This window comes from Pleuronectes platessa, chromosome 6, assembly GCF_947347685.1.
Source record: "Pleuronectes platessa chromosome 6, fPlePla1.1, whole genome shotgun sequence".
NCBI classification, from domain to species: Eukaryota; Metazoa; Chordata; class Actinopteri; order Pleuronectiformes; family Pleuronectidae; genus Pleuronectes; species Pleuronectes platessa.
This window is the reverse complement of record NC_070631.1, coordinates 1,014,387-1,035,108: the sequence shown is the minus strand read 5'-3', so window position 1 is coordinate 1,035,108 and position 20,722 is coordinate 1,014,387. Positions and strand designations below refer to the sequence as shown.

General features: G+C 42.9%; 2 protein-coding genes across 3 annotated transcripts in view; both read left to right on the top strand.

Annotated features, from left to right (window-relative positions):
• Nucleotides 1-759: 759 nt before the first annotated feature.
• Nucleotides 760-6,823, top strand: LOC128441967 (polymeric immunoglobulin receptor). Of its 2 annotated transcripts, none has more exons than XM_053424110.1 (8): nucleotides 760-864; nucleotides 2,707-3,027; nucleotides 3,278-3,601; nucleotides 3,871-3,970; nucleotides 4,085-4,209; nucleotides 4,594-4,631; nucleotides 5,267-5,422; nucleotides 5,787-6,823. In XM_053424110.1, the coding sequence occupies exons 1-8, from the start codon at nucleotides 825-827 to the stop codon at nucleotides 5,805-5,807; spliced, it is 1,125 nt and encodes a 374-aa protein (XP_053280085.1). In that variant the 5' UTR covers nucleotides 760-824; the 3' UTR covers nucleotides 5,808-6,823. The 2 variants fall into 2 exon arrangements, with proteins under 2 accessions (XP_053280085.1, XP_053280084.1); XM_053424109.1 differs by having other exon boundaries at nucleotides 4,085-4,221.
• A 1,728-nt stretch (nucleotides 6,824-8,551) lies between these two features.
• The window catches only part of LOC128441962 (uncharacterized), a 50,420-nt gene continuing 38,249 nt past the window's right edge, over nucleotides 8,552-20,722 (top strand). Inside the window, exons 1-3 of the mRNA XM_053424098.1 lie at nucleotides 8,552-8,707; nucleotides 12,433-12,747; nucleotides 12,994-13,314. Of these exons, the coding sequence (XP_053280073.1) occupies nucleotides 8,668-8,707; nucleotides 12,433-12,747; nucleotides 12,994-13,314 (676 nt within the window). The 5' untranslated portion in view covers nucleotides 8,552-8,667. The remainder of the gene's footprint in view (nucleotides 8,708-12,432; nucleotides 12,748-12,993; nucleotides 13,315-20,722) is intronic.

Genomic DNA, 20,722 nt, shown 5'->3' with positions numbered 1-20,722 from the left:
TTTGACAGTAGAATAGGTCAACTTTTCGAAAATGGCCTCAAAAAGACAACAGGAGTCAGGGGCAGAAAAAAGAAAGAGAAAGAAACTGCGAGATGACGCCCGTGGATCACTTTCAAGTAAGTCCATGTTTAATCATTGTAAAAAAAAGCACTGGTAATAACCCTTATTCACACAGGTCCTCTGACATCACACTCAGGTGCTGCTCCGAACAGAATAAAGTTGTGATCCAGGTTAAACACAGAGAATCTGACAAACTTTTCATTTCACTGCCTCCAACAGATCTTAAACTGAAAAGACGTCACCTGACCCCATAACTCCAAAATGCATCTACAGTTCAATCAGATTCTAAACCTCAGCAACTCAAAATGTCCAATGTCCTAGAAACTCTGTGGGATCCTCCAATCAGTGAGATCCTCCTTATAGAAAGAAATCCTCCTGAGACTTTACCTTTAAAACATGTGTCTTAGTCCAACAGCTCATCAGGATCCTTTACAACTCCTGAACTCTAACATGTGGAGACGTGGGACCCTGTTTCAAGGTTCATCAATATATCTGATCACTCATTGGCCATCACAGCTGTTTTCATATTGAAATATGAAGGCACCTCTTGGACACATTTATTTAAGAGTGTTAATCAAATTCACTGGGTGTAAACAAGATGTGTGTCATGGAGGTGAAGGTAAACAGGAAGTGGATGATTGGTGATGGAGCTGATGCTGTGTGTGGTGTCGGGGGGGAGGGACTCTGTTAATTAGAGAAGTGACAAGTTCCTTATTTATCAGTGAAGAAAGAGCAGAATCAGCTTCAACCATCAGAGCCTCGACATGAACGTCTGCTACACTTTGATCTGCTGCTTCTTCCTGTGTGAGTATCTTCATCATTTATCAAACTCACTCAGAGGAAAGTCTCTTCTCTGTCTGATCCAAGAGATTCAGCCCGATCCTTATTTCAGATCTCTAAATGTCTCCCTCCTCTATAATCTGCTTTTGTCTCAAATAATTAAAATAAGAAGATGTAGATTTACAATCCTGTGTCCCCCTCATGTTGAATGGGGTCCTAGAAGGTTGTAGCAGGAAGTAAGGAGTCATAAGGACCTGACTGAGGAGCCGGCCCAATATCCAGACGATTAGGAAAACAACTATTACTAATGACAGGAGGAAGTACAGTTCCCCTAAGGCCACACAGGCCTGGTTGTATTCAGTGTGTTTACAGTGGGTGGAGGCTCTGGTTCTGGAACTCTCTTGCAGTGACTGGTATGAATCCACGTTGTCCTGTCAGTGACCTCTACTGCTGTGTGTTGTTAGCAGGATCTGGTTTGGTCCTGTCCAGCATCTATGTAGTCTTCTCCTCCTAAGATCTGTCACTACCACCCAGTGACCGGGCTTCAGGTCACTGGGTGGTCCGGTGGCCGGGGTAGGGAGTGCGTCTTTAACAACCATCTGTGTATGTGCAGCCACATTTCTTTCACAATACACGCTCAACCGCTGTGAGTCTAAGTTGGAGTTCCTGTAAGTGAGCAGTGAGGGGGGGGGGTTGTAACCTGTAAGAGAATGTGTGAGGCAGGAAGTGGTTGGTGAGCAGCTGCTTTCACTGCTGTACCCGCTCCGGCCTCCTCTTGTGACACCAGGTCATTATTAGAAGTGAGAGCATCACATTTACATACTGAGGCCTGTTTGGGGAGGAGGGAAGCATCAAGCATCTGGGACACTGCAGCATGATGTAAGGAGTTGGTTTGCCTGATGATGTGAGGAATGATCTACTGTCAGTGTAGATGTTCACCATCTCCCTTCAACTTGCTTCACTGAGAGCAGAGAGCTCTGCTGCCTGTGCAGACAGAAGCAGGGAGTGGTCATGTGATCAATGCATCATGAGCTGTTACCACAGAGAAACACACTGGAGTTGATCCTGTGTCTGAATTGTGAGACGCTGATCCAGAAACAGCTCAGGGTCTGGATGCTTCAGTGGTGTTTCCTGTTAGTCTGATCTGGAGGAACAAACTTCAGTTCTTGTTTCTACACAGTTGTGTTGTTCACCGTCTCCTTCTGCTGGAAGAACATTACATCTTCTCACAGTGATGTTAGACATTTCCAACAGAACAGCATGATAATAAAGACAGCGTGCATCAGACAGATGAGACGTCTTCTGTTCCAACTCAATCAGAGACACAGCAAGTGGGACCAGTAGGGTGAGTGGGGAGTATCCCACTAAACCCCTGGACGCCTTCTCAGCCTCCTCTGCAGCTGCTGCAGCTCTGAGACCCGTAGGAGGCCTTCAGCAACAGGACCAAGGTTTGATGAGATAAAGCCACAGGTCTCTGTTTGCCTCCATGTTCTGGGAGTAGCACTGATGTCATGTATTAATACTAATACATAAATAAATAATTCCATTTTGTCCCAATGACTGTGTTCAGTTAGCGCTCCACAGTTATCCATCATATTTATATCTACTGTAGTCGGTCAGTGTGTTGAGCTCTGACTTCCCACAAATAATCAGTTTCAATAAATTAACTTTCACTTTTACAGTTTAAATTAAATCTTCACTAACACAGAGAAACTGCAGTGAGAATAAAGAGGAAGGAGAAAAGAAAGATGTGAATGAAAACAGGAACATTCAGTCTTTGGGTTTAACATCAGACTCTGTGTAGATGTTCAGTTATTACAACACTAATGATCATAATCTACTGACTGTTCTTGTGTGACTGTTCAGATGACGTCAGCGCAGAGATCCTCACCTACTCAGCTAATGAAGGAGAAACCATCAGAGTCGAATATCCCTTCTATTGGGATTACGGAAGAAGGATGTTCTGTCGGGGACGATGTGAAGCAGGAGATGTTCTCATTGAAACAGAAGAAAATGAAGCGAGGAACGGACGATACAGCATCAAATATGAACCAGGTTTCATTGAAGGAGATCTGTCAGTGACCATCACACATCTGAGCAAGTCTGACTCTGGAACGTACCAGTGTGGCCTCGGCAGTAATTCTTCTTCTTTTAGGTATCATGAGTTTCAGATCATCGTCACTGATGGTGAGTTTCAACTAAAATACATAAAACTGTGTCGTCCTTCTTTCTGAAGCAGGGACGTTGAAATTACCTGGAGGCCCCGAGGTGAGTCTCTTTCCTGCTTCTTGTCTCGTGCTGCAGCCGTTTGGACAAAGTGCAGAGACGGGGGGGGGGGGGACTGATAACTGAATATGGGCTGCAGTACCTGTTTGAAACACTAGCTGTCAGTCCTACGTGTTGATCCTTTAACTACAGATGTTTGTCTTCTCAACAGCTCAGCTGGACGGAAGCTCTGAAGTTAAACAGCTCTATAAGAGAAGTGGAGGAGACGTCACTGTTCGATGTTTCTTCACTAACCCCAAAGGAAGTAAATACTTCTGCAGAGAAGAATGTGGAGAGACCAAGAACGTTCTCATCCAAACAAGTGGTGACGAAGATCAAAGCGGCAGATACAGCATCAAGTATTATTCAAGATCTGAAGGAGGAGGAGGATTTCTGTTTTTGACCATCACACAGCTCATCAGCTCCGACTCAGGACGCTACAGATGTTCTATTGGTGAAGAATCACACAGAGACTTTGAAGTCATTGTCAGAGATGGTAAGTTTCCACTGGAGTGAACATCAAAGCCTCCTAAAGTCAAAGCTTCCTAAAGTCAAAGCTTCCTAAAGATAAAGCTTCCTTAAGTTAAAGCTTCCTAAAGTTAAAGCTTCCTAAAGTTAAAGCTTCCTAAAGTCAAAGTTTCCTAAAGTTATTATTTGGTCCAGATCCAAATCTGATAGAAAGGTTTTCCAGTTGGTGAATAAGTGACTTGTAGTTTCTCTGTCGTCTGTCGTCAGGATTTCTGTGAATCTGTATTTTTCCCTCAGTCTCCACAACAACATCTCCCAGTTCCAGCTCCAGTTTCACACGTTCATCAGCTTCACCTGAAACCACCAACCAGTCTGAGGACCAGACACCTGAGACCACCACCAGTCTGAGGACCAGACACCTGAGACCACAGGTAAACACATGTACCTGCGTCCTCTCAGTGCCTGTTGAAGCTGAAACACAGATTTTAATATGTGTCCTGTATTAATGCTCAGGAGCTGATACGCTCTCCAACAAGAACTTGATTCTGACTGTGAGACTGACGCTGGTCGTACTGGTCGTCCTGTTATCAGGGGCCGCACTGATATTCTGCAGAAAAAGGACTAACAGACCCAGAGGTGAGGCCACAGGTAATACACACACACACACAAGTACACACATGCTGATCACACATACAACAACTGGATCTTCAGTTTTCAGTGAATATGAAAATCATCGAGATCAAAACCCAGAATCTGATTCAGCAGCAAACACGAAACACAAGTTCCAACGTTTACGTGCAGAAATAAGGAGAAGAAGGAAAACTCACCAGGACAGATACTACAACTAATACTAGAACTCATACTAGGACAAATATTGTAACAAATACTAGAAGATACACAGATAGATATAATAGAACAGAAGGTTTTGATTGGACTCAAAGAACCTGTGTTGTCACCTTCTGCTGCTGAAGCTCCAGATGTGAACTCAGGACCCAGTTTGATTTCCTCTTGTGTTTTCAGAAGCTCCGGTGGAGACGGATCCTGCTTCTGTCCCTGAGGTGAGTTTCAGCCGTTAGTAACACAAACGTCCCTGAGGTGAGTTTCAGTCGTTAGTAACACAAACGTCCCTGAGGTGAGTTTCAGTCGTTAGTAACACAAACGTCCCTGAGTTAAGTTTCAGTCGTTAGTAACACAAACGTCCCTGAGGTGAGTTTCAGTCGTTAGTAACACAAACGTCCCTGAGGTGAGTTTCAGTCGTTAGTAACACAAACGTCCCTGAGTTAAGTTTCAGTCGTTAGTAACACAAACGTCCCTGAGGTGAGTTTCAGTCGTTAGTAACACAAACGTCCCTGAGGTGAGTTTCAGTCGTTAGTAACACAAACGTCTCTGAGGTGAGTTTCAGTCGATAGTAACACAAACGTCCCTGAGGTGAGTTTCAGTCGATAGTAACACAAACGTCCCTGAGGTGAGTTTCAGTCGTTAGTAACACAAACGTCCCTGAGGCGACAAAACTTTGTCGACCAACATCCAGAAAAGTTTTGAACAGAAGAGAAAGTTATTAAAAGTTAAAAAGAAGAGAGATCTTAAAGAAACAGATCAGATTCCTCCAAAGAGGAGCAGATTATAACATGTTGATATTTAAATGGTTTAGTTTTGTTGATTAATGAAACTCAAATCTCTTGGTCTCCTGCAGCCCGACCCCGTGTACGAGGATTTCAGAGACGAGGGCCGAAATCCTGCTGCTGTGGAAATCTCTCCAGATTATTCTTACGTCAAGTACAACACAACACAACCAGTCACAGCCGGTGATGACTACAGCTTTGTCACTGCTGCTACTTCTCAGCACAATGTAAGGAAAAGCATTACAACGTTAAAATCTCTACCAGGTCACTTAAACATGAAGGTGATCCAGAAACACATGAAGGAAACGTAGACTGTGAATAACGACGGACAGAGACTACGTACAAACCTGTGTTCTCTGGATTGACCAGCAGAGGGCGACTCCACTGGTCGTAATAGAATGGAGGTCAACAGAAGTTTCTGAGCCTACGTCAGTGAACATTCTACTAAGAAGTCTTCTTCAAACAGCTGATGTTCATTTAGTCAATTCTGATCATTTGGAGTCAAAGCTTCAGAGGAGGTGGTTTTAAGTGTAATAACACAATAGTAAAGTAAAGTCACACAAATACACTTTGTCTGTTTTCTTTTTCCAGGCTGACGACAGCTCAGGTTGACTCACCTGCGATCGGGGGGGATAATTCCAACAGGGCTACAGGCTTTGCTAACAGCACCCCCCACCCCCTCCGATGAGGATGATGTAGTCTACTCCGTCCTTCAGTAGATGATCTGTCACTTCAGCATCTCCTCTCTCATTGGCCGACAGGAAGTGTTGGCATTTTATATTTTAGCTTGTCTGTGTGTGTGTCTGTGAAGATGGCATTAGAACTGAAAGTCTAAACAATAAAGCAGGAGGGTGGGGGCAGGAGCAGTTTGGGCCTTCACACAAATGATTTATAATAACCTTTGGTGCTTTGTGTTAATCTTGAAGTTAGAGTGTGTGTGCGTCACATCGCTGGTCAGTCTCACACCTGTCTTGATAAAGGGTCTGATGAGAGCCGCTGCCTGTTGTGTGATAAATCTGTGACATACGACACACTGTACTTTAACTTCTTCTCATATTTAACTTTTTATATTAAAGCATAACTCCCTCAGATTCATTCAACATCACACAGAGTTCAAGCAGCTGCCCCAGGTTCTGGGGGAAGATAGAAAAGTGTTGTTCTGGTTCAGTTGTTTTGAATGTTTACACAAATAGAACATACAGCCGATAGACCAGGAACACAATATTCTTTACTCCAATGAACAACAACATTGACCCACAAGGCGTCAGCCGAGTCAAGGCTAGTTTATGAAACACAAAATCCAACTGTCATGGTGGGGAGATTTGTCCTTCAACTATCAGAGGAGGAGCGTGACTGGGAGTGGCTCTTTGTCACTTCCTGGTTCCAGAGCCAATAGGAGTGGATCTAAGCCTGTGCACCAACCAGGGAGAACCACATTGATTTGCTGTGACACCCCTTCATTATTTGGACCAATCAAATTATACCTACTGTTATAAATAATACAATCATAGTCTTTTCAGCGAGACTATTGACCACCCCGTGCTTCTTGTTTATCCGAGGCTGTGCATGAGCGCTCATAGCTATGCTGTTAACTTTTCATTGCTTCTTAATAAATCCTTGTTGAATTAGTCCAGACCGGCTCTTCTCATATTTGTGATAAACAAACACATTGACAGAAGCTGCTGAAGATCATCTGAAGCACATGAAGACAAAAGTCTCTTCTCAGTCTTATTTTAGCTTCATATTATTTATGTTGACAATGTTTTATTATCACAGAAAATTAAAACAGGTTGAAGACAAATAATTCATGTTTAAGTTTATTGTCGTGTTGGTTGTTTTTGGGAGCATCAGGATTAACATAAAATATTTGGTTAAAATCGTGTTTCTCTGCTTTATTCAATTATACAAATTTAAAATACAAAAATGCAAAAAGGTAAATTAATTAATATGCAGTTACTTCCTGTTGGTAATTTCTGGTACTGCAGGTCAGTGGAAACACAATCTGGGACTTTCATCAAACACTCTCCTGTGTGTGTGTGTGTGTGTGTGTGTGTGTGTGTGTGGTGGAGGTGGTTGTGGTGGTGATGGTGTGTGTGTGTGTGTGTGGGGGGGGGGGGGGTTGTTATCTAGTCCAACATATTTAGCTTGATGGACTGAAGGTGTGATTGTGAGTGTGGATTATTGTTTTTCTCTGAAACTAGAAATAGAAAATCACCAGAACCGTCTGCATGGGTACATTTATTAATAGAGAGATATTACTTTAGAATGTATAAAATATAACATGACACAAATCGTCTTTGAAACGATATGTAGTACGTAAGTTCCAGGTTATTGAAATGTGGTAACTGTACCAGTAGGTGGCAGTGTGTAGAAGAGCTGTGAAGTGATAAATACTTTAGTTTCTTCTGTTCACACAAAACATGAGGTTGTGTGAATCCAGACCAGGAGCTTGTTACTGTGCTCAGTTTGTTTTCTGACCCTGAGAAACCAGCAGCCGATCCAGTGGTTTGAGTTTCCTGTGTTTGCACCAGTTCGTGTCAGTGACGTGCTGAGCTCCTGCAGACTCACTGAAGAGGAGCACATCTCCAGCTCATCACCAGTGAAGCAGAGATCTTCTGCCCTCTGCTGGTTCTCTGCTGCAGCGCCTCACACCTGCTGCAGGGTTTCAAAGTTCCTGACTTCTGAGCAGCTAATATGCCCAATTATGTGTTGATCATAATTAAAGTTAAATTAATTAGTTTGATAGTTTATTCAATGAGTGACTAACTTGTCCACTTTATCTGAACTTGTGGAAGTTGTACAGTAATAAACCATATTCACACAGTTCCTCTGACATCACACTCAGGTGCTCCTCCGAACAGAATAAAGTTGTGATCCAGGTTAAACACAGAGAATCTGACAAACTTTTCATTTCACTGCCTCCAACAGATCTTAAACTGAAAAGACGTCACCTGACCCCATAACTCCAAAATGCATCTAAAGTTCAATCAGATTCTAAACCTCACCAACTCAAAATGTCCAATGTCCTAGAAACTCTGTGGGATCCTCCAATCAGTGAGATCCTCCTTATAGAAAGAAATCCTCCTGAGACTTTACCTTTAAAACATGTGTCTTAGTCCAACAGCTCATCAGGATCCTTTAAAACTCCTGAACTCTAACAGGTGGAGACGTGGGACCATGTTTCAAGTTCAACAACATATCTGATCACTCATTGGCCATCACAGCTGTTTTCATATTGAAATATGAAGGCACCTCTTGGACACATTTATTTAAGAGTGTAAATCAAATTCACTGGGTGTAAACAAGATGTGTGTCATGGAGGTGAAGGTAAACAGGAAGTGGATGATTGGTGATGGAGCTGATGCTGTGTGTGGTGTCGGGGGGGAGGGACTCTGTTAATTAGAGAAGTGACAAGTTCCTTATTTATCAGTGAAGAAAGAGCAGAATCAGCTTCAACCATCAGAGCCTCGACATGAACGTCTGCTACACTTTGATCTGCTGCTTCTTCCTGTGTGAGTATCTTCATCATTTATCAAACTCACTCAGAGGAAAGTCTCTTCTCTGTCTGATCCATGAGATTCAGCCCGATCCTTATTTCAGATCTCTAAATGTCTCCCTCCTCTATAATCTGCTTTTGTCTCAAATAGTTAAATTAAAAAGATGTAGATTTACAATCCTGTGTCCCCCTCATGTTGAATGGGGTCCTAGAAGGTTGTAGCAGGAAGTAAGGAGTCATAAGGACCTGACTGAGGAGCCGGCCCAATATCCAGACGATTAGGAAAACAACTATTACAGTTATAGACAGGAGGAAAATTACAGTTCCCCTAAGGCATCGGTTCCAAAACTGGGGGTAAGCAAAGTGGTTCAGGGGGTACGCAGGGAGATAATTTGATATTTGCCGGGGGCAGAGGGAGCGACTGTCGACTGGGGGGGACTCTTCTCAGTTTGCCTCAAATGCGTCGCGTCCCTCAGGGCCGGGAGGGGCCCTCGCAAACCAGGCGCCAGGGGTCTGCAGCGATGTCGGCAACCCACCCGACCCATTTGAAACACACGGACCAAGGCTTTATATGTGTGTGCGGGGGGGGGGGGGGGGGGGCTACATAGCTGGTGATTGAATGTCTGAAGGTCTTTTTCACTACCACCCAGTGACCGGGCTTCAGGTCACTGGGTGGTCCGGTGGCCGGGGTAGGGAGTGCGTCTTTAACAACCATCTGTGTATGTGCAGCCACAGTGCACGTTCAACCGCTGTAGGTCTAAGTTGGAGTTCCTGTAAGTGAGCTGTGGGGGGGGGGGGGGGGGGGGGGGGGGTAACCTGTAAGATAATGTGTGAGGCAGGAAGTGGTTGGTGAGCAGCTGCTTTCACTGCTGTACCCGCTCCGGCCTCCTCTTGTGACACCAGGTCATTATTAGAAGTGAGAGCATCACATTTACATACTGAGACCTGTTTGGGGAGGAGGGGAGCATCAAGCATCTGGGACACTGCAGCATGATGTAAGGAGTTGGTTTGCCTGATGATGTGAGGAATGATCTACTGTCAGTGGAGATGTTCACCATCTCCCTTCAACTTGCTTCACTGAGAGCAGAGAGCTCTGCTGCCTGTGCAGACAGAAGCAGGGAGTGGTCATGTGATCAATGCATCATGAGTTCTGTCAGACAACTCACGTTCGATCATGTATTATATTTGCTATAACAGATTTAGTGTTTGGCGTCTAGGCTCCAACTTAATCACTCCCCCATATGATTACACAGGAATGATGGGAGTGATGAGCAAATACTTGTAACCCCCGTTGGAGCCTACAGGTGGATGCTGGGCCTACAGGTGGATGCTGGGGTGGTGGAGGGACTGAAGCAACAGGTAGCAATACTGCAGCAGCAGTGCGAGCAAGAGGGGTTGATGGGAAATGTCTCTCTGGTTAAATAGACCATCTGATAAGTTGGGTGTGTATTAAGATGGTTGTGGAGATTGATGTATGTCACATGATTGGCGCATTGCAGCTCGAGTTGCCTGCCAGAACTAGCTCGCAGGCGTCGCCATATTTCTGTCAGACAACTCACGTTTGATCATGTAATATATTTATTACAACAGATTTAGTGTCACATGTGCAACAGATTTGCACATGTGACACATTTGTCGCATGTGCAATGCGACAAATATAGCACATGGCATGTCTGTTGCGAAATCATCGCATGCCAGAAGTTATAAGAAAGTCATATATACAAGTTATTTACAATTATTGCATGCAACATCTATGAGGGCCCATTTGAGGGTTCAGTATCTTGCCCAAGATTGAACCACCAACCTTTGGTTAGAGGAAAACCACTCTACCCACATATTACCTGCTAGCATTTGATTCCTTTGGCAAAGGTACTGTTGTCAGGAGACAGAAGCTTCAGACCCATGGCTGGAGATTGGACTACGACTCCCATAATCCTGCTGGAGTGACGTACCAGGAAGTACTATAACACGAGCCGGTCCCGTAGTTTTGTTTACATCACGTGCAGGGAAGATGGCGTGTGATTCGAGACTGAATTGTTTCATTCATAACGTTCAGTGCAGACTTCATTCAGCAGAGGAGACAGGATGAAAGCCCCAGCGGATCCAGGCGCGCTTCCTCTGCCTCCGAGGGACAACATCCCGCGGTGAGGGAGAAGTTGGTAGAGCAGAGATGCCCTCACAATAAGGCATTATGCTAAAGTCATCATGCTAAAGTCATCATGCTAAAAGTCATCATGCTAAAAGTCAACATGCTAAAGTCACACTAAAGTCATCATGCTAAAGTCATCATGCTAAAGTCACACAAAAGTCATCATGCTAAAGTCATCAGGCTAAAGTCAACATGCTAAAGTCATCATGCTAAAAGTCAACATGCTAAAGTCATCATGTTAAGTCAACATGCTAAAGTCATCATGTTAAATCATCATGTTAAAGTCATCAAGCTAAAGTCATCATGTTAAGTCATCATGCTAAAGTCAACATGCTAAAGTCATCATGTTAAGTCAACATGCTAAAGCCATCATGTTAAATCATCATGTTAAAGTCATCATGCTAAAGTCACAATAAGGCATCATGCTAAAATAATCATGCTAAAGTCACACTAAAGTCATCATGCTAAAGTCATCATGCTAAAGTCATCATGCTAAAAGTCAACATGCTAAACTCACAATAAGGCGTCATGCTAAAGTCATCATGCTAAAGTCACAATAAGGCATCATGCTAAAGTCATCATGCTAAAGTCATCATGCTAAAAGTCATCATGCTAAAAGTCAACATGCTAAATGCATCATGCTAAAGTCACACTAAAGTCATCATGCTAAAGTCATCATGCTAAAGTCAACATTCTAAAGTCACAATAAGGCATCATGCTAAAGTCATCATGCTAAAGTCACAATAAGGCATCATGCTAAAGTCATCATGCTAAAGTCACAATAAGGCATCATGCTAAAGTCATCATGCTAAAGTCATCATGCTAAAAGTCATCATGCTAAAAGTCAACATGCTAAAGTCACACTAAAGTCATCATGCTAAAGTCATCATGCTAAAGTCACACTAAAGTCATGCTAAAGTCATCATGCTAAAGTCAACATGCTAAAGTCATCATGCTAAAAGTCAACATGCTAAATTCATCATGTTAAGTCAATATGCTAAAGTCATCATGCTAAAGTCACACTAAAGTCATCATGTTAAAGTCATCAAGCTAAAGTCATCATGTTAAATCATCATGTTAAATCATCATGTTAAAGTCATCATGCTAAAGTCATCACACTAACGAATGATACTAGCTTACAGATAACTCTACTTATTCTTCTTCTAAAATAATCTAAAATCTAGAATAATAATGATTAAGAAAATACAAATAATAAAATATAAATGGTAAAATCATTAAATGCATTAATATTAATACATAAATACATAATTCCATTTTGTCCCAATGACTGTGTTCAGCAGCTGTTCTACAGATATCCACCATATTAACAACTGCTTCAGTCGGTCAGTGTGTTGAGCTCTGACTTCCCACAAATAATCAGTTTCAAATTAACTTTCACTTTTACAGTGTAAATGAAATCTTCACTAACACAGAGAAACTGCAGTGAGAATAAAAGAGGAAGGAGAAAAGAAAGATGTGAATGAAAACAGGAACATTCAGTCTCTGTGTTTAACCTCAGACTCTGTGTAGATGTTCAGTTATTACCACACTAATGATCATAATCTACTGACTGTTCTTGTGGGACTGTTCAGATGACGTCAGCGCAGAGATCCTCACCTACTCAGCTAATGAAGGAGAAACCATCAGAGTCAAATATTCCTTCCGTTCATATGGAAGCAGGAAGTTCTGTCGGGGACGATGTGAAGCAGGAGATGTTCTCATTGAAACAGAAGAAAATGAAGCGAGGAACGGACGATACAGCATCAAATATGAGAAACCAGGTGACGCTGAAGGAGATCTGACAGTGACCATGACAAATGTGAGCAAGTCTGACTCTGGAATGTACCACTTTGGCCTCGGCAGTGATTCTTCTTTGTATCGGGAGTTTAAAATCCTCATCCATGATGGTGAGTTTCAACTATAATACATAAAACTGTGTCGTCCTTCTTTCTGAAGCAGGGACGTTGAATTACCTGGAGGCCCCGAGGTGAGTCTCTTTCTTGCTTCTTGTCTCGTGCTGCAGCCGTTTGGACAAAGTGCAGAGCCGGGGGGGGGGACTGATAACTGAATATTGGCTGCAGTACCTGTTTGAAACACTAGCTGTCAGTCCTACGTGTTGATCCTTTAACTACAGATGTTTGTCTTCTCAACAGCTCAGCTGGACGGAAGCTCTGGAGAAAAACAGCTCTATAAGAGAAGTGGAGGAGACGTCACTGTTCGATGTTTCTTCACTAACCCCAAAGGAAGTAAATTCTTCTGCAGAGAAGAATGTGGAGAGACAAAGAATGTTCTCGTCCAAACAAGTGGTGACGAAGATCAAAGCGGCAGATACAGCATTGAGTATTTCACAGAACATGGAGGACAAGGAGGATTTCTGTTGGTGACCATCACCAAGCTCATCAGCTCCGACTCAGGACGCTACAGATGTTCTGTGGGTCGATCACACAGAGACTTTGAAGTCATTGTCACAGATGGTGAGTTTCCACTGGAGTGAACGTCAGCTCCAGTTTCACACGTTCATCAGCTTCACCTGAAACCACCAACCAGTCTGAGGACCAGACACCTGAGACCACAGGTCAACACATGAACCTGCGTCCTCTCAGTGCCTATTGAAGCTGAAACACAGATTTTAATATGTGTCCTGTATTAATGCTCAGGAGCTGATACGTTCTCCACCAAGAACTTGATTCTGACTGTGAGACTGACGCTGGTGGTCCTGGTCGTCCTGTTATCAGGGGCCGCACTGATATTCTGCAGAAACAGGACTAACAGACCCAGAGGTGAGGCCACAGGAAATACACACAGACAGTACACACATGTGGATCACACATACAACAACTGGATCTTCAGTTTTCAGTGAATATGAAAATCATCGAGATCAAAACCCAGAATCTGATTCAGCAGCAAACACGAAACACAAGTTCCAACGTTTACATGCAGAAATAAGGAGAAGAAGGAAAACTTACCAGGACAGATACTACAACAAATACTAGAACTCATACTAGGACAAATATTGTAACAAATACTAGAAGATACACAGATAGATATAATAGAACAGAAGGTTTTGATTGGACTCAAAGAACCTGTGTTGTCACCTTCTGCTGCTGAAGCTCCAGATGTGAACTCAGGACCCAGTTTGATTTCCTCTTGTGTTTTCAGAAGCTCCGGTGGAGACGGATCCTGCTTCTGTCCCTGAGGTGAGTTTCAGTCGATAGTAACACAAACGTCCCTGAGGTGAGTTTCAGTCGATAGTAACACAAACGTCCCTGAGGTGAGTTTCAGTCGATAGTAACACAAACGTCCCTGAGGTGAGTTTCAGTCGTTAGTAACACAAACGTCCCTGAGGTGAGTTTCAGTCGTTAGTAACACAAACGTCCCTGAGGTGAGTTTCAGTCGTTAGTAACACAAACGTCCCTGAGGTGAGTTTCAGTCGTTAGTAACACAAACGTCCCTGAGGTGAGTTTCAGTCGATAGTAACACAAACGTCCCTGAGGTGAGTTTCAGTCGTTAGTAACACAAACGTCCCTGAGGTGAGTTTCAGTCGATAGTAACACAAACGTCCCTGAGGTGAGTTTCAGTCGATAGTAACACAAACGTCCCTGAGGTGAGTTTCAGTCGTTAGTAACACAAACGTCCCTGAGGTGAGTTTCAGTCGTTAGTAACACAAACGTCCCTGAGGTGAGTTTCAGTCGTTAGTAACACAAACGTCCCTGAGGTGAGTTTCAGTCGTTAGTAACACAAACATCCCTGAGGTGAGTTTCAGTCGATAGTAACACAAATGTCTCTGAGGTGAGTTTCAGTCGTTAGTAACACAAACGTCCCTGAGGTGAGTTTCAGTCGTTAGTAACACAAACGTCCCTGAGGTGAGTTTCAGTCGTAAGTAACACAAACGTCTCTGAGGTGAGTTTCAGTCGTTAGTAACACAAACGTCCCTGAGGAGACAAAACTTTGTCGACCAACATCCAGAAAAGTTTTGAACAGAAGAGAAAGTCATTAAAAGTTAAAAAGAAGAGAGATCTTAAAGAAACAGATTCAGATTCCTCCAAAGAGGAGCAGATTATAACATGTTGATATTTAAATGGTTTAGTTTTGTTGATTAATGAAACTCAAATCTCTTGGTCTCCTGCAGCCCGACCCCGTGTACGAGGATTTCAGAGACGAGGGCCGACCTCCTGCTGCTGTGGAAATCTCTCCAGATTATTCTAACGTCAAGTACAACACAACACAACCAGTCACAGCCGGTGATGACTACAGCTTTGTCACTGCTGCTACTTCTCAGCACAATGTAAGGAAAAGCCTTACAACATTAAAATCTCTACCAGGTCACTTAAACATGAAGGTGATCCAGAAACACATGAAGGAAACGTAGACTGTGAATAACGACGGACAGAGACTACGTACAAACCTGTGTTCTCTCGATTGACCAGCAGAGGGCGACTCCACTGGTCGTAATAGAATGGAGGTCAACAGAAGTTTCTGAGCCTACGTCAGTGAACATTCTACTAAGAAGTCTTCTTCAAACAGCTGATGTTCATTTAGTCAATTCTGATCATTTGGAGTCAAAGCTTCAGAGGAGGTGGTTTTAAGTGTAATAACACAATAGTAAAGTAAAGTCACACAAATACACTTTGTCTGTTTTCTTTTTCCAGGCTGACGACAGCTCAGGTTGACTCACCTGCGATCGGGGGGGATAATTCCAACAGGGCTACAGGCTTTGCTAACAGCACCCCCCACCCCCTCCGATGAGGATGATGTAGTCTACTCTGTCCTTCAGTAGATGATCTGTCACTTCAGCGTCTCCTCTCTCATTGGCCGACAGGAAGTGTTGGCATTTTATATTTGAGCTTGTCTGTGTGTGTGTGTCTGTGAAGATGGCATTAGAACTGAAAGTCTAAACAATAAAGCAGGAGGGTGGGGGCAGGAGCAGTTTGGGCCTTCACACAAATGATTTATAATAACCTTTGGTGCTTTGTGTTAATCTTGAAGTTAGAGTGTGTGTGCGTCACATCGCTGGTCAGTCTCACACCTGTCTTGATAAAGGGTCTGATGAGAGCCGCTGCCTGTTGTGGGATAAATCTGTGACATACGATACACTGTACTTTAACTTCTTCTCATATTTAACTTTTTATATTAAAGCATAACTCCCTCAGATTCATTCAACATCACACAGAGTTCAAGCAGCTGCCCCAGGTTCTGGGGGAAGATAGTGTTGTGCAATAGTAGGAGTAGAATTGACGTTGGCTAATTATTAATAATCATGAAATATGATTATTAAAATAACAATTATTTCTTAAAAATAATCAAAAATGATAAAGCTATTAATTAAGAAACGTAACACATTTAATTAGAAATGATACGGTTATCCATTAATAATAGTTAAAATAATTAATGAAAACAATAAAATTATCAATTAAGAATAATACAAATCTGTAATCATTGCTTATTGTTGCGGGGCACCACCCTGGTTACAGGGACCAACGATACAATCTATAAATATCAGTCTCATAATGATAAATGTCAAATCAATAATCTCAATATTTAATATTAATAATTATTTAATTAACAGTGAAGGCTACTAAGTTCGAGCACAGGCAATCATAATCCAGCTGCAATCACATACATATGCACAAATAATCACAGACTACAGATACTTTAATTACAAAAGCATTTATTAAAAAGGGGAAATAAAGTTATAATGTTATTCAATGATTCATCATTTTAACAAGCTCCGATATTTCAAAGATAAACACAGCAGCAGCACTTATCACAATTCAGACAATACATGTAAAACCGGCGGTCTACCTATTTATGTCTGTCTCGGTGTGTGTGTGTGTGTCTGTGTCAAAGTGTCTCTCTGTGTGTGTGTGTCTATGTGTATGCATGTGAAATAAAGTTAGTGTTATTTAATGATTCATCATTTTAACAAACTCCCATATTTCAAAGATAACAACAGCAGCCACTTATCACAACTTAGAAAAACACATGTATTCATCTATGTGTATCTGTGTGTGTGTATCTGTCTGTGTCTATCAATGTGTCTCTGTGTCTGTGTGGGTGTGTCTGTGTGTGTGTGTGTGTGGGTGTGTGAGAGAGCGAGAGAGAGAGAGAAAAAGAAAGGGGGCGTGGCGATGACGCAGTCACTTGGTGACGTCACATCTAAGATGGCGGCCGATCATGATCCGTGGAATCAAGGCCTAAAAACTCTCAAAATGGCGGATTGACTACAAAACAAGATGGCGGAGCCGTTATGAATTTAGAGCCAGAATGGGAGGAGAGGGAGAGAGGAGGCGTGGCAATAATAGACTCAAAATGGTGGGTTTAACTTGCGTTATTCAAAATGGAGTCTATGTTAATGACACCATGTGGCCGGAGCTCACACTGGTGGTCGTCACATGAATTACACCAAGGGATTTTCAGACAAAGAGAATTCTTTGTCTCTGCTTCGGCGTTCGGCCGCATGGCTTCCAGATGTGTCCAGCCTCTCTGAATATAGATTTAACTATGTTACATGAACTGTATTCTAAATACAGATCGGATGTGTGTATAGGTCGGTTTAGAAGGAGAGAGAGAGAGAGAGAGAGCATACATACAAGGAGAGAGCAAAGCTCTTAAAAGCACCGTCAGAGACAAGTTACATTTACTTTACCACTCAGCACCCAAGTGGCGTTGTGTGCTGAGGTTTGACCGGTAAAGTCTCTTTAAAGTTGTTCAAACGGTCACAATGAGCTGGAGACGCTGCTCACGGCGCTTAAAAACTGTGGCACAAGGCCGTAACCGGAAACCGGAAGTGGCGAATCGCCGCTAACACTAGAGACTCGGCGGTCTCATACAAAACAAATACATTCAAGTATTAAAACAATACGCTACGTATTAGATTAACATCTGCCCAGACAATAAAGCCTCTTACTGTACCACCCTCGCGGTGTGCGTGCGCGTCGGGCCAGTGAATCACGTGGTCTCTCAAGCGGTCTTCGGCCGCTGGACCGGACAAACAGCGGATTTGCTCGTGCTGCTTCGATGGGATGAACGTCGTCCTTCTTCTTCAGGGATGTGGAGCTCGTGCTCCTCAGCGGAATGAATCTCGCGCTTCTGCAGGGGATGAACAGCGGTAACGCCGCTGTGGATTTGGAAAGAAAGTCTGTGATGCTCGACCGGCGAGCGAGTTCCTGTGCGCGGCCTCTTCAAGTTAAAATCACAAAAGTCCTTTTGGAAATAAAAACGTCGACTGAATAAAGAAATAAAAGAAATGAAAATAAAATAACTCTGGTTGATAAACTAAAGTTAAGGTTGCCCCCGTTAGCAACTGAATCAGCTGAGAGGCCCCGAAGGGGGCCTGGTGTTGTCTTCAGAGCAGGGTAAAAATGGCAGCGATTATTGGGGTCTCAGTGGTTTTGTTCTACCTGAGAGGTCCTCCTCCTTGAGGAGTTGGTCATAGGATGATGCTGGCTTTAAGCCAATTGAGTGTCAGAAATGGATCTGAGTGGGCGGGGCTTGGAACTGAGCGGGGGTTTCTGGGAAAACCCCAGGACATTTCTCCACCACCAGGGGGAGATTCTTGAGCCTGCAGGAGGATGTTTCCCGCCCAAAGTTTAACAACCCTTTGTTCCTCTCGGCTTCAGTGTCTGGTGGCTCCCCGCTGGGCTCTGGCCCAACAATAGAAAAGTGTTGTTCTGGTTTAGTTGTTTCGAATGTTTACACAAATAGAACATACAGCCGATAGAGCAGGAACACAATATTCTTTACTCCAATGAACAACAACATTGACCCACAAGGCGTCAGCCGAGTCAAGGCTAGTTTATGAAACACAAAATCCAACTGTCATGGTGGGGAGATTTGTCCTTCAACTATCAAGAGGATGAGCGTGACTGGGAGTGGCTCCTTGTCAGTTCCTGGTTCCAGAGCCAATAGGAGTGGATCTAAGCCTGTGCACCAACCAGGGAGAACCACATTGATTTGCGGTGACACCCCTTCATTATTCTGACCAATCAAATTATACCTACTGTTATAAATAATACAATCATCGTCTTTTCAGTGAGACTATTAACCACCCCGTGCTTCTTGTTTATCCGAGGCTGTGCATGAGGGCTCATAGCTATGCTGTTAACTTTTCATTGCTTCTTAATAAATCCTTGTTGAATTAGTCCAGACCGGCTCTTCTCATATTTGTGATAAACGAACACGTTGACAGAAGCTGCTGAAGATCATCTGAAGCACATGAAGACAAAAGTCTTTTCTCAGTCTTACTTTAGCTTCATATTATTTATGTTGACAATGTTTTATTATCACAGAAAATTAAAACAGGTTGAAGACAAATAATTCATGTTTAAGTTTATTGTCGTGTTGGTTGTTTTTGGGAGCATCAGGATTAACATAAAATATTTGGTTAAAATCGTGTTTCTCTGCTTTATTCAATTATACAAATTTAAAATACAAAAATACAAAAAGGTAAATTAATTAATATGCAGTTACTTCCTGTTGGTAATTTCTGGTACTGCAGGTCAGTGGAAACACAATCTGGGACTTTCATCAAACACTCTCCTGTGTGTGTGTGTGTGTGTGTGTGTGTGTGTGTGTGTGTGTGTGTGTGTGTGTGTGTGTGTGTGTGTGGTGGAGGTGGTTGTGGTGGTGATGGTGTGTTTGTGTGTGTGTGTGTGTGTGTGTGTGTGTGTGTGTGTGTTGTGGAGGAGGTGGTGGTGGTGGTGTGTGTGTGTGTGGGGGGGGATGTTATCTAGTTCAACATATTTAGCTTGATGGACTGAAGGTGTGATTGTGAGTGTGGATTATTGTTTTTCTCTGAAACTAGAAATAGAAAATCACAAGTACCGTCTGCATGGATACAAATTGTATTAATAGAGAGATATTACTTTAGAATATATGAAATATAACATGACACATATCGTCTTTGAAACGATATGTAGTATGTAAGTTCCAGGTTATTGAAATGTGGTAACGGTACCAGTAGGTGGCAGTGTTTAGCAGAGGCTGTGAAGTGATAAATACTTTAGTTTCTTCTGTTCACACATACATGAGGTTGTGTGAATCCAGACCAGGAGCTTGTTACTGTGCTCAGTTTGTTTTCTGACCCTGAGAAACCAGCAGCCGATCCAGTGGTTTGAGTTTCCTGTGTTTGCACCAGTTCGTGTCAGTGACGTGCTGAGCTCCTGCAGACTCACTGAAGAGGAGCACATCTCCAGCTCCTCACCAGTGAAGCAGAGATCTTCTGCCCTCTGCTGGTTCTCTGCTGCAGCGCCTCACACCTGCTGCAGGGTTTCAGAGCTCCTGACTTTTGAGCAGCTAATATGCCCAATTATGTGTTGATCCTAATTAAAGTTAATTAGTTTGATAGTTTATTCAATGAGTAACCAGCTTGTCCACTTTATCTGAACTTGTGGAAGTTGTACAGTAATAATCCAGATGTGATCCAGATTAAACACAGAGAATCTGACAAACTTTTCATTTCACTGCCTCCAACAGATCTTAAACTGAAAAGACGTCACCTGACCCTATAACTCCAAAATGCATCTACAGTTCAATCAGATTCTAAACCTCACCAACTCAAAATGTCCAATGTCCTAGAAACTCTGTGGGATCCTCCAATCAGTGAGATCCTCCTCATAGAAAGAAATCCTCCTGAGACTTTACCTTTAAAACATGTGTCTTAGTCCAACAGCTCATCAGGATCCTTTAAAACTCCAGAACTCTAACATGTGGAGACATGGGACCATGTTTCAAGTTCATCAATATATCTGATCACTCATTGGCCATCACAGCTGTTTTCATATTGAAATATGAAGGCACCTCTTGGACACATTTATTTAAGAGTGTAAATCAAATTCACTGGGTGTAAACAAGATGTGTGTCATGGAGGTGAAGGTAAACAGG